Raw genomic sequence first — 17,822 nt, 5'->3', positions numbered from 1 at the left:
TAAGAAAAGCAAGTGCAGAAAGCTAAAGAAAAAATAAGGGAGTATCTGTATAATATGCCAGAGTTGAGAAAGATTGCTGTTGAGCAACTGCTTTTTGATAGTAACTCCAGAGCACAAAAATGTTTGGCACAATGGCTTAGGCAACAAACTAAAATGGCTTCTTGCTAAATGTAGGGAGCCTGTATAACAGGAAAAATAACAAGAGCTCCTTTAGAAGTATTAAAGATATTTCAAAAATGTTATGACAATTTGTATAAAGCAGACAAGTGGGAAATCAAGAAAAAGCAGAAATGGACGTATTTATTGAAGACTTAAATATGCCAGTGTTAGAGGTAGATGAGGCTCAACAACAGTTAAGACAGGAGGAGATGAGATAAAAATGGTGACGTGCAACTGGTCTGCAGGAAAGTGTCCAGGAAGAGAGACAGTATTGCAGTGGAAGTTTGGAAGCTAGGAGGAAAGAAAACAATGAAGATCTTGAAGGTTTTGTTTAACAGTATTTTAAAATTAAGGCAGACACCAACATCCTGGAAAAAAGCCATGGTGACTGTAATACCCAACAACTATAAAGAGCTGTCAAAGCCAGCTTCATACAGACCCATTTCATTTTAAACCATGATTATAGAGCGTCTATAATGGCTAAAATAATGGCAAAGGTGATGCCAAAATTGATAGATGTGGATCACTGTGGTTTTGTTGAGGTATGGCAAACATTTGACAACATTAATAGAACAATGATGATCCAGAGGGAAACAGAGTGCAAGAAAATACCACAGTTGTTGGCGGGTGCAGCAAACCTATTCGACAAAGTAAGCTGGGATTTAGAGTAGGGCAATGGAAGCATTTGCATTTCCTGATATAATAATGTTGATTTGAGTGATATATGAGGGATCGGTGTCAAAAATCAAAAGTGTGAAGGTTCATCTGTGATAAGTTGTCTGAACAGAGAAACCAGGCAGGGATGTCCTCTTTCCCATTTGTTTGCAATTATATTTAGAACCACTTGCAAAGAAAATAAGGGACTCCGAAATTCAAGGATATAATTGGTATGGTGTTCAAGAAAAGTTGGCTTTATTTGCAGGTGGCATTTTATACCTGATGGAAATAGAAAAGGACATCTCAGTGCTGTGGAATATTATGGGACTGTTCTCTGTTTTTTATATAAAATTAATGAAAATAAAATAAAAGCTGTAGCTGTAAACTGTGTAGCCACACATGAATTTGTTCAACGTCCATATTTATGGGACATGATAAAATGAAGTATTTAAAAGTATGGATTAAAAAGGCTTTTGTTATGACAGCTAAGTGTATGTGGGAAAGAGACTTAAAAGAGGATACAAAAACTGGATATGGATAGCAAGGTACAAGCAATAAAAATGTTTTTAGTGTCTTTGGTTAGGGTTTGGGTAGACTGCTCAGGCATATTTTTATCAACCGAAAGAGAAGTTTTGGATATGAATAAAGAGTTGGAAGGATTTTATCTGAGAGGGTAAGAGGGCAAGAATCAAGTGGGATAAGTTGATCCTTCCAGTAGAACAAAGTTTAGGTTACCTGATTTGAAGGGATATTTTATAGCTGCACAGTTAAGGCATTTATACATAATACAAGCAGAAAGCTGTAATTCAACGTGGAAAAGGATGTTGATAAAGTGGGGGAAGGGGTAATTTAAGAAAGGAGGAGAGAGTGGGATTTTGGACATAGATCCTTAAGGAGAATAACAGCCCTACAGAATATTATATTCATAAAGTAGCAGAAAGTGTATTAAGAACTAAGCCAACATGGGACTGGAGAAAGAAAATTCTTCCAGTAGAGATGACTGCAATTAGGGTAAAGAGAATAGGCAAGAGGTGGCTAGAATTTACTGGAGGAAGCTGGCAAAGGAACCAAGGTATTGGGAACAAATAGAGAGGAGAAGATAATAAATTTGGAAGAGGCCAAGAAAACGTTTGGATTTCAGGCTAGTGATTGCCTTCCCTGTCATTGATTGATGTCAGAGTATAGACAAAGAGACAGACAAAGGGATGGGAAATCCTAAATGAAGGACCTGTACTGGTTAAGGCTTTTAATTGAGTCTAGAACACAAGCTGCTGTTAAAGAGGATAATTAGTACAGCATATAAAATGTAACTATAGAAATCAGTGCGAGGAGGTCAGTAAAGATTAGGAAGAGTGTTTAGATGAGCAGTTCACAAAGAGACTATGGAAGGACTTGTATATGGCTCCCAAATATGCAACAAAATCTAAAGATTTAGGATTTTTGCCTGGAAGTATTTGCATAGATGCTTTTATACTCCATGTAGAGTACAAAGAACTTTTCCGCCAGGTAGATGGCAAATGTTGGGGGTGTAATAGGGAAGAAAGCGGAACCTGAAGGCATATGCTGTGAGCGTAATGAGTTGGCAGACTTTAAAAATTCCCTACACAGTACCCTGCCAGAAATGCTGGGCAAGCAAATGAGTATAACTTAGGAAATTATATTTTTTAGCTTGGCCACAGGATATGAATTGACCAGACATAGTAAGGCCTTGTTAAGTTTAATTGTGGTGGCTGCCAAAAAAGCAATTGCTAGAAAGTGGAAAAACCATCTAAACTGACGATACATGAACTAGTGAATATTGTAACTGAGACAAAAGCACAAGAAGTGGGATCTTTAGAAAAGAATAAGAATAAATTACATAGGAATATGGTATGCAAAAAATGTTTTGAAGTAGAAGTGAGTTGTAAGTTTGCCTATGTCACACTGTCATGGTTTGCTGTATGTTGCAGTGATAATTCAATAAAGGTGTTTAAAAAACAGTAGAAGAGCAACCAAAATAAATGCAAACAAGTAACTAGAAAACCGTAGGATAATAAGTTACTAAGCTACTGGCCCTGAGGCCCATATAAGCCTAGCCAGTAAATTAGCCCATGTTCCCACAAGTCAGCAACCGATGCCCCCGTCTAGCAGGGACAGGTGGAATCCCAGGGGTGTATTTTCTTTTTTCCATCCAGTCATCCAGGTTCCTCTTAAAGAGGAATAATGAAATACTCTGTGGAATAGACTCCCTCTCCACGTCAAGCAGATGGGGGAGTCTCTGGGAGATAAATCTGTCCCGACAGCAAGTTCTATTGATGTCGCAGACCAAGTTGAGGTTTTGCATGCGGGTCACGTGTGTGAAGTTTGGCTTGCGGATATGCAGCAGTTTCATCAAGGTGGAGTCGGAGTTTGCTCTGTATGCCAGACATAGACCACCTCTGAGGAGAGTGTATGAGACTGAGTAGAGGGACAGGGATTTTAGCCTGTAGATTTTTTGAAGCCCTGGATTCTTTTGGTCAGGAACCTCTGTGGTCTCTCCAGCTGCTGCATGTGCTTCACAAGGTACATGCCAAAAGGGGTGTTGTACTCTGTGATGGGCCTGATAAGGGAGGAATACAGGGAAGTTTTGACTTCCTCGTTCCTTGAAGAAATACCCTTATTAATGACTGAGCCAAGTAGAAAGCTGTCCATACAATGGAGGCAACATGGTGGTCACAAGTTAGATTGCTGTCAACTTGGGTGCCCAGGTCCCTCAGAACTGCTTATGTGCTTGGTATGTTATTAATGTGATAATGTGTAGAAACGTCACTCTTCCCAAAGGGGGTGATGATGCATTTTTGGGGTTTTAGTTTGAGGCCATGTTTCTGGCACCAGTCATTTGTCTGGGTGAGGCACTCTTGTAGTATGCCTACATCACTAGGGGGAGTTGACAGTACCCAGCTTGCAGTCATCTGCAGACGTCATCAGCCATAGACCTCTGGTTTTGGCTTGCATCTCTGAGAAGTGTATCCCAAACAGCAGAAGCCCCAAGACTGATCCCTGGGGTACACCACTCCTTATGGGCCTACTGCTTGAGGTAACTTCCCCTATTTTGACCGAGTGAGTTCTATTAGTGAGCCAGTTAGCTACCTGTCTGGTCACATACGGATTTATGCCAAGCTGGGATAGTTTATTATGCTTGAGTGGGGAATAGTGTCGAAGGCCTTGCCAGGTCAAGGTAGGGGGTGTGCACTGTTTTCCCCTCATCCATGTCTTTGGAGACTGACTCAAAGGGGTCTACCAAATTTAACAGGCATGATCTCCCCTTAACAGAACCAAACTGTGTGGGATAAAGCATTTGGAGATTGCAGATGTCCTTGTTAATGTGGCCCATGATAATGCATTCCATGGCCTTCCAAATCAGGCTAGTTAGGCTGATGGGTCTATAATTGCCTGGATCGGTGGACATTCTAACTTTGTGCAGAGGGGATGACAATGGCCGTCCTCCACTTGACTGGGATGAAACCGGTACTCAGGTTTAGGTTGAATAGGGTGCCTAATGGTGCTGTGAGTTCCTGCCTGATTTGATGCAGGATGCAGCCTGGGATGTTATTTGTTCCCATGGAAGCTGTGTTTTTAGCCTTTGAGAGGGTGGTAATGACTTATTCCCTAGAGGTAAGGGGTGGGGCAGGTGCTGGTGATATCCTGGATTACTGAAGGGGGGACAGAGGGGTGAAGCTTTCACTGAACCTGTCTGACAGCAGGTTGGCTGTATACATGGCATTTGTGTATGTGGTGGCCTTGACCATCAGTCCTGAGCAGATTTGGGTGTTTCCTCTTAGATTGTGGACATATGTGAAGATGGCTGTATGATTGTCTTCAGTAGATGTGGCCAATCTGGACTCTTAAGTTAGCTTTGGAGGACTTCACTAATACCCTTATTTGCCTTTTTAGGCCAGGGAGAGATTGCTTCCAATTTGGCACCTGTTCCTTCTTAGTCCTGGATAGCAATTTTTTCCTTTTGTTGTAGAATGTATTTATAGCCAATGTCCACCAGACCAGTTTACTCTTCCTTGAGGTGGAGGATTTCAGTGCTGTTCTTTACCCTTTGGATTTTCCACAGCTCCAAGGATGTTCACAAAATGTGTAGCTCTAGTAATTGATTTTTGTAGACTATAGGGAATTTACATCTTTTCCTGCTTTGACATTTGCCTTAGTTTTGATGAGTGCCTACAAAAATATCAAGAACCACTTTTCTTTGTCAGAAATTTGATTCAGAATCTTGGTTTACATCTCACTCAGGAAAAGTCCTTTCTTACATTTCTAGAACGTCTACTAGAGACATCCCCAGTGATGTCTCATCTATCCCCAGAAAAGACTGCATTTTGCCATTTCCACTCCTGTAGTTTTCGTAGCAAACATTGACTACTGCAAAGGATTATCTCCGGATTCTGGGTTATACAACTTCCATTATCCTTATGATTCCACTTGGCCAGATTACGTATTAGAAAAAGTCGAGCGCAGCTGAACCAGTGGATGGGTAATTTGAAATTCACCTGTGGTCTGGCGCCTGCGTCTCTGAGCAGACAGTCAGTAAATCCCTCCTAAATAAAATTGAGTCACATTTGGGTTACGTGGCTAGTAGGCTTATAAGGGCCTTAGTAGTCATTTGCCTACTATACACCTATGAACTTATGAGCAATGGTTTCTTGAGGCACCATGGATTCAACACCATCCTCTGTCATTGTCAGGTAGGAACTTTAATGGCAGACCATATTGAAGCCAGATTGTCCAATATCCCCTCCGTCCTCTTCTTGGTCGGTAAACACGGCTGCATCAAGCTTTGCATGGCACCTGTATCCAAGGGATTCGTAGTACAAGGAGTTTGGAACCATCATCTTCATCTCAAGGGGGGAAAAAAACAAATGTAATAGATGATAACCTTAGTTGTTGTGTCTTTCGGCTTTTCCCAGTTAGGGGTCGCCACAGCGGAACTCCGGTCCGCTAATGATTGGCAGTAGATTTTTACGTGCCGAGTTGCCGGCCCTGACACACAACCTTCAACGAAGGTACGCCTATTCACGCATGTCTCCACACAAGACGCTCTAGCTGAGACTCTAACAGGACAACGTCTTACTGTGAGGCGGCAACGCTACCGTAGCACCACCACCGCAGATGATGACCTTAGTAAATGTATTAAAGATCTTGAACTATTTGTGGACTCCGGCACCTGCAGTGGATATAAAAAGTGTACACACCCCTGTTAAAATGCCAGGTTTTTGTGATATAAAAAATGAGACCACAATAAATCATTTAAAAACTTTTCCCACCTTTAATGTGGCCTATAACCTGTACAATTCAATTGAAAAGCAAATCTGTTCAGGGAAAAAAATATAAAAAAATAAAAACCGTACAATAAGCTGGTTGCACAAGTGTGCACACGCTTAAACAAATACTTTGTTGAAGAACCTTTTGATTTAATTACAGCTTCATTCTTCTTGGATACACACCTGCCATCAATTAAAGAGACTGGTTAACCCCAGGTAAAGTTCAGCTGTCCTAGTAGGATTTTCCTGACATTTACTCAGGTGCCTGCTACAGCAAAAGTCTCTGTTCACAGAGAGCTTGCAAAGCATTAAAGGGATCTTATTGTTGAAACGTATCAGTCAGGAGAAGGGTACAAAAAAATTTTTACAGCATTGGACGTACCATGGAACACAGTGAAGACAGTCATCAAAAAGTGGATAAAATATGGGACAACAGTGATGTTGCAAAGAACTGGACGTCCCCCCAACGTAGATGAAAAGACGAAATGAAAACTGGTCAGGGAGGCTGCCAAAGACCTACAGCAACATTGAAGGAGCTGCAGGAATTTCTGGCAAGTACTGGTTTTGTACTACATGTGACAACAATCTCCCGTATTCTCCATATGTCTGGGCTATGGGGTAGGGCTGCAAGACGTAATCCTTTTATTACACAGAAAAACATCCAGGTCAGCTAAAATTTGCAAAGCAATACATACATTCTCCCAAAAGCATGTGGGAAAATGTGTTATGGTCTGATGAGACCCAGGTTGAACTGTGGCCACAATTCCAAAAGATAACGTTTGGTGCAAAAAACAACACTTTGCATCACCAAATGAACACCATCCCCACAGTGAAGCATGGTGGTGGCAAGTATCATGCTTTGGGGTTGCTTTTCTTCAGCTGGAACAGGGGTTTTAGTCAAGGTGGAGGGAATTATGAACAGTTCCTAATACCAGTCACATTTGGCCCAAAACCTTCAGTCATCTGCTAGAAAGCTGAAGATGAAGAGGAATTTCACCTTTCAACACGAGAATGACCCCCAAGCATACATCCAAGTCAACAAAAGAATGGCTTCACAAGAAGAAAATTAAAGTTTTGGAATGGCCCAGCCAGAGCCCAGACCTGAATCCAGTAGAAAATCTGTAGGGTGACCTGAAGAGGGCTGTACACAAGAGATGCCCTTGCAATCTCACAGATTTGGAGTGCTTTTGCAAGGAGGAGTGGGCAAATATTGCCAAGTCAAGATGTGTCATGCTGATAGACTCCTACCCAAGAAGACTGAATGCTGTAATTAAATCAAAAGATGCTTCAACAAAGTATTAGTTTAAGGATGTGCACACTTGTGCAACTGACTTGATGTACTTTTTTTATTTTTTTTAGATTTTTTTCCCTAACAGATTTGTTTTTCAATTGAATTGTACAGGTTGTAGGTCACATTAAAGGTGAGAAAAGTTTTGAAAGGATTTATTGTGGTCTCATTTTTTATATATATCACTAAAACCTGGCATTTTAACAGGGGTGTGTACATTTTTGATATCCACTGTATGCTGGTAATCACAGATTGCACCTCCTATGACATACCTAAACAAACAAGGGGAACTGGCTCTTGTTCTCTACATAGATTAATAATGATAGCCTTTGAAGTTGCAGCTCTGCGTAATTACACAGTAGCAGACAGATTGAGCAGATCCATAACAGGTCTCCATTGAATCGATGCTATACCCCAGGGTCTCCCAGGAGGTTTTTGTTGGGAACTCCCTAGATACATCAGTTTGCCTTCATTCACAACAGACGGTGGAAAAGAGATTTTGCTCCAGGACATCTTGCAGAAAGGCCTGGAAGTCTTTTATCATTTTCTTTCCATGGGCAAGAATGTTCTTATATGTAACCCCCTTTCCTCTGATAACAAGAGTTCTTTTAAAGATCCTAAAGGATTCTCCGAGAAGTCATTTTGGTAACTCTTTTAGCTCACATAAAATTAGTTGTCCCTTCTCATGAATATGACCAAGGGCAGTTACCACAGTCTTCCCCACAGAGTGGATCTACTTACACAGGACAAGAGATGACTGATGCACCCTAACCTATAGAACCTACATTTGATGCCTTGATTGACAGAATGCTAATCCCACTTGGACACCTTTTCTTAGGAGATGCTCAGCAGGTATTAAAGGAGGCTAGAAAATCTGCTACTAGGAAATCTTATTTAGCCAAATGGAAGATGTTCTGTATCTGATGCCAAAAGAAGAACCAGGACCCATCTGCGTCCTTTACTACGTATGCAAATTGTTCAAATAAGGCTTTTCTTATTCATGTATTAAAAATTAATCTTTTGACCAGTTCTGTTTGACTGCCTACTTTCAGATCCCCCTTTACTCCTTGCTACAGGTAAAACAGTTTTTGAAAGTAGTATTACAAACCTCTCCACCTTGAAAACAGCTGTCTGCTCCTTGAGATTAAACTGTTACAGAAGAACTCAGTCATCATCATTTGGACCAATTGAAGTTCTTGTCATTGTAAACTGTTTTACTCACTGCTCTGACTTTAGCTAGGTGAGCGTCTGAGTTGTACGCTTTCGTGTCTCAACCCTTTCTCATATTTCATAGGGACAAGGTAACTTAAGAACTAAGCTTGCCTTTGTCTCAGTTGGTCTTGGCTTTTTCAGTAAATTAGTACATTCATCTGTGTATTTTCCTGAGCCACAAAACAGGTGGGAGAGAATTCTACATACTCTGTCAACAGATAACTCTTAGTAAATTAACAGAACAAGAGATTTTTGAGCGTCAGATCAGCTCCTTATCTTTTTTTTTTTTTTTTTTTTATGGAAAGAAAAAAAGACAGCCAGTGTCAACAGACAGTTTCATCATAACGGCTGTCATCTATCCATTTTTGTTCTCACTGTGGTAAATCCCTCTCTCAGAAGATAAAAGTTCACTTTTCCACAGGTCTAGCAACTTCTGAGGCATTTTAAAAATGGGTGGACTCGAAGTATTTTAGACGCAGATACTTGTTTTCTGTTCATACCTTCACTAAACATTACAAGGTTGCCCTATTTAAGCATACTTTTAACATTGTTAAAGGCCTCTAATTTGTTTGAGTTTAGACTTCCCAGGCATTAAAATCTTAAATGAGTAAAGATAAATGAGAATAATAAGTGATATTAATTATCTAGTAGTACAGTTTATTTCTCCATCTGATAGTTGTACTAAATGAATTAGTGCTGTTATGGTGTGTTTATTGCTGAAAGCGTGATCTCTAGCATTTTGTGCTACGTTTTTAGACATTAAATTTAAGATGCACTTTCACCCTTCCGTACAGGATAACTTCATTAATAAACTGTATTTATGTTAGAAAGTATGGATATCCTCTTAAGTGTACTCAGTTTGCCCAATTATTTTACACTCTGTTCATTATAATGTGGAATTGACTACAAGACCCCTTCAGAAATGTCATTCTGCTATCATGGTTATCTTTCAAATTGTAATACGTTCAGTGTTCAAAGTGGCTGATATACCGCACATTTATTTTTAGCTCTGTCTGTGTATATAACTTGTAGCAGTATGTCATAAACATGTTGTAAGTATCAAATATTCTGCCTAATCCTACAAGGCAGCAAGTAATATTTTGTACACTGTGTTGCTTGGCAGCAAGCAGTTTTGAAACTACTGGATTTTCCAATAAGTGGAGAAAAGCAGTTACATTAATGACAGTTTTGTGATAATGTAGCTTTTTTCATCATCCACACAGTGGATAAACTTAAAGTAGTTTCCACCCAAAAAATTGCAACATTGCTGATGAAGTACTTGTTCAATTGCAAGCTGACTGATAAGAAATGGGAATCCACTTGAAGGTTATATTTTTTGCTATAAACATTTTGTTTACCCATTTCTAATTTGCTTTATGGGTTGTGGTAATTGTCTTCATTGTGTGGCTGCATCTGTCTGTAGTATTCTAGTCTATATGTACTAGCAGATAACTGTTGACTACTGCCTTTACCAGCAAAGCAAAGTGCAGTGTTCTGTTATTGACAGCAGCCATTAGCAAATGCTAAGACTGATCATTGTTAAAGGTTATGTGTGTAGGATATGGGCTTTGAGTGACGAAAGTGGGTGTCTGTGTTATTGCCGAAACTCACCGAAAGCTCAATTCATTGAAAGCACAATTCACCGAAACACATTTCACCAAAAATGGTATATGGCTTTGTCCCCACTGTAGTGCTACCCTGGAGTTGGTATATATTAGTAGGGGGGTGAGGGACGCATAGCCCCCCCCCCCATATTTTAAATGTGTTACACTATATACATGCATACTTGCAATTGCAATCTGTTACTCTTATCTAAACATGATATATACTTGAAATATGCGGTGCCCCACACACACACACCCTACTATACATACCAACTCCAGGGTCACACTACAGTGGGGACAAGGCCATATACCATTTTCGGTGAATTGTGTTTTCGGTGATTCGTGTTCAGTGATATGAGTTTCGGTGAAATGTGCATTCGGTGCATTGTCCTAGATCTATATATATATATATATATATATATATATATATATATATATATATATGGCAAATGTGTAGGGCTGAGTTTAGGGGCATGGTTAAGGTTAACTCGCATAAATAAGGTGTTGCAGGAGGTGAAGCCCCTTTGCATACTTACTCGTGTGCTAACCATAACCCAGCCCTACACATTACCTTATGAGAAACCCTTTCCCTAAGAGTATCACTTTTCAGACAATGTATGTCTGTTATTGTTACCCCCCCCCCCCCCAATTAGAAAAGGAAGAAAGTGTCTGCGGTCTTTTTTCAGTTAGTTTACTGTTGAGATTTTTATAGATTTAATGAAGGAGATTGTGAACATGCAGAAATCAATGTTATCTTATAATTTTCTGCATGTGTAACTGTTTTATATATATATATATATATATATATATGTGTGTGTGTGTATAAGTGTTTGTAGTTTTGTACACATATCAAGAAGGTTTTGTTACAATGTAAGTACATATCTGTCCGTGTTTACACAACTGAATAAAATATCTTTAAAAAAAGAGAAGTAACGTGTGTGCTGTTGTATTCCAGAATATTACTTCTTAAACGCGGTGGTGGTGCTGCGGTAGCGTTGCCGCCTCACAGTAAGACGCTGTCCGGTTCGATTCTCAGCTAGAGCGTCTTCTACATGGAGACTTGCGTGAATGGGCGTACCTTCGTTGAAGGTTGTGCATCAGGCCTGGCAAGCCGGTACATAAAAATCAACTGCCAATCATTAGCGGACCGGCGTTCCGCTGTGGCGACCCCTAACCGAGAAAAGCCGAAAGACACAAACAAACAGTAATTATTTAGCAGTGATGGTATTTATTTTTCGTGTAGGCTATAATCATTTGATATTCTTCATAATCATTTGAAATATGAATGAAGTGAAGTAAATAGAGAAAGCAAGCAGAGTTTGTCTAATAGAGGTATTTATACATCCTGAACATTACCAAAGTTGTTCTTGCTATGCTAAGGACAAATTAGACGAGAGCAAAGTATTTTTATTTAACAGGATTTTGATACAGACTTAGGATAAGAGAATCTTGTCCGTATGTGACTTCAGTTTGATTTGTACTGTAAACAGACTGTGTCTTAAACTTGATTGTTGCATAATGACACTGTTTCAGTTTGATGCTTTGTAGTTTGATAAAGGATATACATGGTGGACAATAGTTTCCTCTAACTTAATATTTAATTTTTAAAGTAGAAGCAATGGTACTGTATTACCATAATATTGTGTTTTTGTTTTGCAGCTGATCCCCTGGTTGGAAGCATAGCCACTCAGTATTTGACGAACAGAGCAGAACACGACAGGATAGCCAGACAGTGGACCAAGAGATATGCCACATAAACAACTAACTTTAAGCGGTGTGAAGGAGAAGGTGGCAACTTTGCAATGTGCAACAAATCTTTATAGCCTTTACAACACGGACTTCTGTGTATATGTTATATTCTACTCTTTGCTTTTATCCTATGAAGACTGGGATAACAACCCCAAAGGAAAATGCTGTTGAGAGTAGAATTTTTAGCTGTAGATTAGATATGTTCAGATGCCTACTTGCAAGTCTTGCTTCTTTGGGATATCAAAATGTATTTTGTGATGTACTAAGGATACTGTTTCTCCAGTCAACCAAATATTATGGTGCATTTTATCCTAACCATTTATCTGTATGAAGTTATTAAATATAGTTGTAGATTATTAGGAATTTTGTCATTTGTATTAAAACCCAAATCCGTTTCCAGTTGCGTGGTATATGCTGTTGTGAAACCTGTTTTATCTTTTGTCAGTTTGTAATGAAAATATTTCATTTGACCCTTTGTAGCTCAGAGAGCACCTGTTATATCATCTCAAATCACAATAAACATGTTCCCCAGGTTACTGTATGATATTGTTCATTAAATTTCAAGCATGGGTTGTTATACATAAATGTATAAATTATAGTGTAAAATGTCAGAAATAGTACTTTTGAAAATTTAAGATATGGAATATGCCTTTTATAGTATGCAGACAGACAAAACTGCAGTATTTTCTGATATGATGATTTCAGTTAAGCCTCTAGTTATGCAGATGCCCTAGATAACCTGTCTTTGAATCCTGAAAAGGAATGTAAAACAGTATTTTCTTTCACCTACATACTCTTAGAGAATCAGCCAGCTTTTTATATGACTTTTTTGTTTTACAGCACTGATCAGCATTAATGTAAAGTAAAATAGTGAAGATACTACTGAAATTTTTTGTCTGTGTGCTGTTAATTTAGTTTTCTTAAAGGTCTGCCCACATTTTCAGTCTCTTACTCAGACTGCAGAGTTAAAAACATTAGAAGCAGCACTGTTCCCATTGATACGCATGACTTGCCATATGAAGACTGTTTTAACAAATGTTTTTGTTTCCAGTGTTCAGCTAAGTTAAACATGTTCCTGGTTTCATTTTGTCACTGTAAATTGCTTTATGGGTGTAACCAATGTCACAGTGACAGTTGTATATCTTACATTTGAAATATTTTTTCCAGAGTTTTATCTTAATGTATCATAATTAAATTCTGTTTTTATGGAGAATTTCTTTTCAGGATAAAGAATAATGCAAAGGTTGGTTATTATTCATGTTATGTATAGTTCATTATGCATTATTTGGCTTCCTGTACAGGGATCACATAAGCAGTATCTAGTTTGTGATTTCAAGACCTCTTTTGCAAGTATATGACAATAAAATGTGAAAGTTGTTTAAAAAGTGACTATGTAGTAAACCAGCATAACAAGCTGGAAAACATGGGTTTAAGCCATGTGCCTGGGATTGTTGCTTAAAATGAAAACGTTTTTTTTTAACTCTGGAGTGACACTGGGAAGTCAGCTGATTCAGCCAATAAAGAGTATCCAAACAATCTTTCAAGTGATTTGATAGATCTTCTGAGAGTTGGTGTTTGCTATTTGTTTCAGTTTGAAGTTCCAAGATGGGAAAAACTAGTACTGTGAAGCTTTTACTGAGTGGATTAGCCATACTGCTGTACATACTGATTGCACTCCATCTAGTAGTACACTTTTTTTTTTTTACAGCTCATTCATTTCAGGTTGTGTTTTTTATGCTGTTAAATAGGTGATGTCTAATCCATCAACACTGCTTACCTATGAAGACCAACAGGTGAAGGAAAGAAAGATGTGTGGCCTTCATTAATATTTCAGTGTCCATGCCTTTACACTTGGGTGGGTTATCCTTAAGTTCGGAGTGCTTCATGGCTGCAGTGCAGATCTCTAAATGTACCACAGCAGTTGATTTTATAGTAGAGTTGGGACTGAATATATGTGGATAGTCCCTCCCCCTTCACTAATGCAATTCAGATATTTCTCAGTCATGCTAGTGATGATGACATTCCACCTCCTTGGCTATGCAATGTTTTATTATTTGATTTTATAGACATGTTTTATGTTAACTATCAGTTAAGACAAGACTTTTATGCATAAAACTTTGTAGATTACTGTACAATTACTGTTCTTCATATTATTCACTGTTGCATTCCTTATATCTTGTAGTATCATGCTGTGCAGATGACCTAACCAACCAGCATGACGTCCAGAGTTTACCTTCCTCCCTAAGGCTTTATCTGACTTCCTCCCACTGTCTTGTAAGGAAGGTGGTGGTATAATAGGGGTGTCAGCTGACGCAATCGTAGCTTTCTTGCTTCCCAGTTGACTAGTCATGAAATGCTATCAGCATTGTCAGTCTGTCAGTCGGCCTGCTTCCTGAACCAAGATGAGTACCATAGAAAATTTTCTTATCTGTCTTTATATAATGGTTTACATATTTAATATCCGATAGTGATTACAGTTTCAGGACTGCTGTGAAAGGTAATAATTGTATTGTGCGTGGGAAAACAAATACAGCATAAAGACTTTTACTCCCTTGCTTTGATCTGCCACAGCTCAGAACATGGTGTAGCCATGTGTCAGCATCGTGATAGCTTCACCCCAAGGACAATCTGAAGGAGCTTACAACCTGTTGGGGAGTTCACTATGAAAAATGGAGTGTGCACATTGCCACTGTGGTATTGGCTAAGGCCTCCAGGAACCTTTCAGCTGAGAAAAAAAGCACTGAAAAAGCATTGGGGGAAATGACAAGTCTAGCCTTCCTAGGTATGGGAGACTTCATATAGACAGAGGCACTTTCTCAGCCCCATCTCTAGAGTTGACGTCCGCTGAGGCCTCTGTTATGATTGCTCTACAGGCTGCTGCGCTGTCAGATTTTTGCATTTCCTCCCAGGCAGAAGACACTACTGTTCCTTCTAATACCACCTCCCATTTTGATTACCTATGGCATATATTTGTGAGGAGGCTGCTTGAGACTAGGTTGAGGTCTTGATCATCTGTGTGCAGTCTGAAGCCTTTAGCATGGTATTATCTGAAACCATAAGGCAGAAACCATCAAAGACCAAAGCACAGTTTGTCTCGCCCTACATAAGGCAGTGACATGGTCCCTTCCACTTTTTAGTTTTCTTACCAGTATATATATATATATATCTATATATACATATATGTATATATATGTAATGTGTGTGTGTGGATATATATGTGTGTGTGTGTGTGTGTGTATATATGTATATATATATATATATATATATATATATATATATATATATATATATATATATATATATATATATATATATATATATATATATATATATATATACACACACACACACATATATATATATATATATATATATATATATATATATATAAATATGGTTTGCCATCATAATATCAGCAGGCACATTGTCAAAACTTCTGTGAAGTCTGAACTGCGACACCTCGAACACCGAATCACAACCCCCCCCTTACCCATGGCAGCACTTTTTTCAGCTATGGCGCAGTCAGAAATGTCGACGTTCGCTCTTTTGTTCAACTTTCTGATGTGTCCATGGTATGGAATTCACGGAAATGGTTCGACAGTGTGCACGTTGGAGGATGTGCCTGCCGACATTATTCAGAATGTTTGCTGTCCCCTCAAAACCTAAAGACATGCTTAACTTAAAAGATGACTGTCTCCACGTACCCATTGCCAAGTATCACAAGGTTTCTTACACCTGCAGCAGAGGGGGAAACGGTACCACGTTTGTTCCTTGTACTTTGGCTTGTCTACTGCATCAAGAGTCTTTAGCAAATACCTGGCTCCAGTAATAGCTGTCTGCAGGGCAAAGGGCATCCACATATTCCCTTATCTGGAGGACTGCCTCATTCAAGTAGGTTCTTTGGAGGAGATGGGAAGACTTTAGACTTTCTTCTGAATTGTTTCAGGGACCTGGGCCTTTCAGTAAATCTGAAGGCATCCAACCTAATTCCCACAATTTTTTTTCTCTAACCTTTCACTTTCAGAATATTCTTCAGCAGGAGCCAATATCAGCCACAGAGTTTGTCATAATACTGATATGTAGGGCCTCCTGAATTCTAGTGGTGCCATTAGCCTGCCTGCACATGAGAACTCGGAAGATACAGTGGGGATAGCATTGTCAATCTCTGGAGACCAAGATTCACCTCCTCCCTGGCATCAAGAAGTAGTTCCCATGTTGGATAAGGCAGCTCCAACTCAGTGTGGGACTGCCATGCAGAGCAGCTCAGCCCACTATGACCTCCCTACAGCCTCTTCAGATCTAGCTTGGGGACCCATATGAGCACACCAAATTCAGGGGATTTGGGGGACCAAAATATGAGGAAAAAACAAGAAAAAAAAGTGATGGCTCCTCTGAAAGCTAAACAAGTTTCCCAACATCTCAAAGTTCAAAATACTGACATTGCAGGAACTTCTACCATTGTTCTTCCAAGATGCCTTCGTTGTCACTTTAGACCTTACCTCTGTGTCCCATAGCAGACAGCCACAAAGTACCTAAGATTTGTAGCAACATGCTCTCACTTCCAATTCTGTGCTTTTGGGCTGGCCATTACTCCAACAGTTTTCACAAAATGTTGCAGAATTCTAGGAGTTCATATTTACCCCTTCTTAGACTGTAGAGGCCTTGTAGATCACTGCGGACTGCATTCAGAGGGTAGGTCTCAACTTACATCTTGAAAAGTCACGTACTCTTCCTCAAACAAGTATCCCCTTCCTGGGAACCCTCATAGATTTGGTCCAGCAGAAAGCCTTCCTTCTCCAGGACAGGGTACCTTTTTTGCCAGGCTCCTTGACCATGCTGCTTCCAAAGCAACATATCCCAGCAAGTTAATTCCTGTGGATTCTGAGGTACAAAGCATCTTACATTTTCATGATCCTACTTGTAAAGTTACATATGAGAACAGTTCAGTGGTTCCTGAAAAATGCTTCAGAACAGCATTTTCCTCTGTTGGAAACCCTACAGGCTCTCCTCCTATGTCTGGAAAAGGAGCTCTAGCAGTTGAAAACGCCATACAGCAGAACAAAGGAGCATTTTTTTCTTTACCAAAAGCAGATGACACCATCACCACAGAATATTCAGATGTAGCTTAAGGGGGTCCACTTGGGTCCCCTGGAAGTACAGGGCATTTGGACTCCCCAGCAGAGAAATTTGCATGTCTCTCAGAAGGTGCTGCTAGCAGTTTACCTGGCCATAAAATCTTTTCAGCAGAACTTAGATCTGGACAGACAACACCACAGGGATGTCATAAGCAAGTGGGAAACTCTGTCCTACTTTCTGTGCAGCCTGTCTAGGAAGATTTGGATGGTGGCTCAAAAAATAGAGCTAACCCTCATAGGTTTTTATATTCTGTGTTTGAGTAATTCCCTGTCAGATTCTGTAAGCAAGGATATTCTAGATCCCAATGAATAGATGCTGAAGAGAGAGTGAGCTTTGTGGACCTAATTCTGTGGTGGGGTGGCCCCCTCAATAGACCTGTTTGCCTCTCACTGCAACAAAAAACTACAGAAGTTCTGCTGCAGAACTAGTTGGAAAATAGATGCTTTCTCTTTCACATAGACAAACTTGTTCCTATGTGCATTCCTACACTTGCCACTCATCCCCAGAGAGTACTGAGAAAAAGTCAGGGTGGACAGACCCAGCATCATCCTAGTGGCCTCCTCCTGGCCGAGGCAACACTTGTCCCTCCTCCTGACACAGTAAGGGGGGGGTCCACATCTTTACCGCAGGAGGTAGATCTCCTCAGCCAAGTAAAAGGATCTGTTTTCCATCCTCACCTAGCCACCCTGAAGTTAGCCTGGAGGATTGGATTTTGACAACAAGCAATGCCTC

General features: G+C 39.7%; 1 protein-coding gene across 2 annotated transcripts in view; it reads left to right on the top strand.

The window, feature by feature from the left end:
- The window catches only part of UBE2E3 (ubiquitin conjugating enzyme E2 E3), a 449,457-nt gene extending 435,965 nt beyond the window's left edge, over positions 1–13,492 (top strand). For both annotated transcript variants that reach the window (XM_044075264.1, XM_044075263.1), the window contains exon 6: positions 11,865–13,492. In XM_044075264.1, the coding sequence (XP_043931199.1) occupies positions 11,865–11,962 (98 nt within the window). In that variant the 3' untranslated portion in view covers positions 11,963–13,492. The remainder of the gene's footprint in view (positions 1–11,864) is intronic.
- Positions 13,493–17,822: the final 4,330 nt, after the last annotated feature.

The sequence above is a fragment of the Protopterus annectens genome, chromosome 6.part0, assembly GCF_019279795.1.
Source record: "Protopterus annectens isolate FY-2018-M chromosome 6.part0, PAN1.0, whole genome shotgun sequence".
NCBI classification, from domain to species: domain Eukaryota; kingdom Metazoa; phylum Chordata; order Ceratodontiformes; family Protopteridae; genus Protopterus; species Protopterus annectens.
Note: the sequence above shows the minus strand (reverse complement) of the source record. Positions and strands in the feature narration are given on the sequence as shown.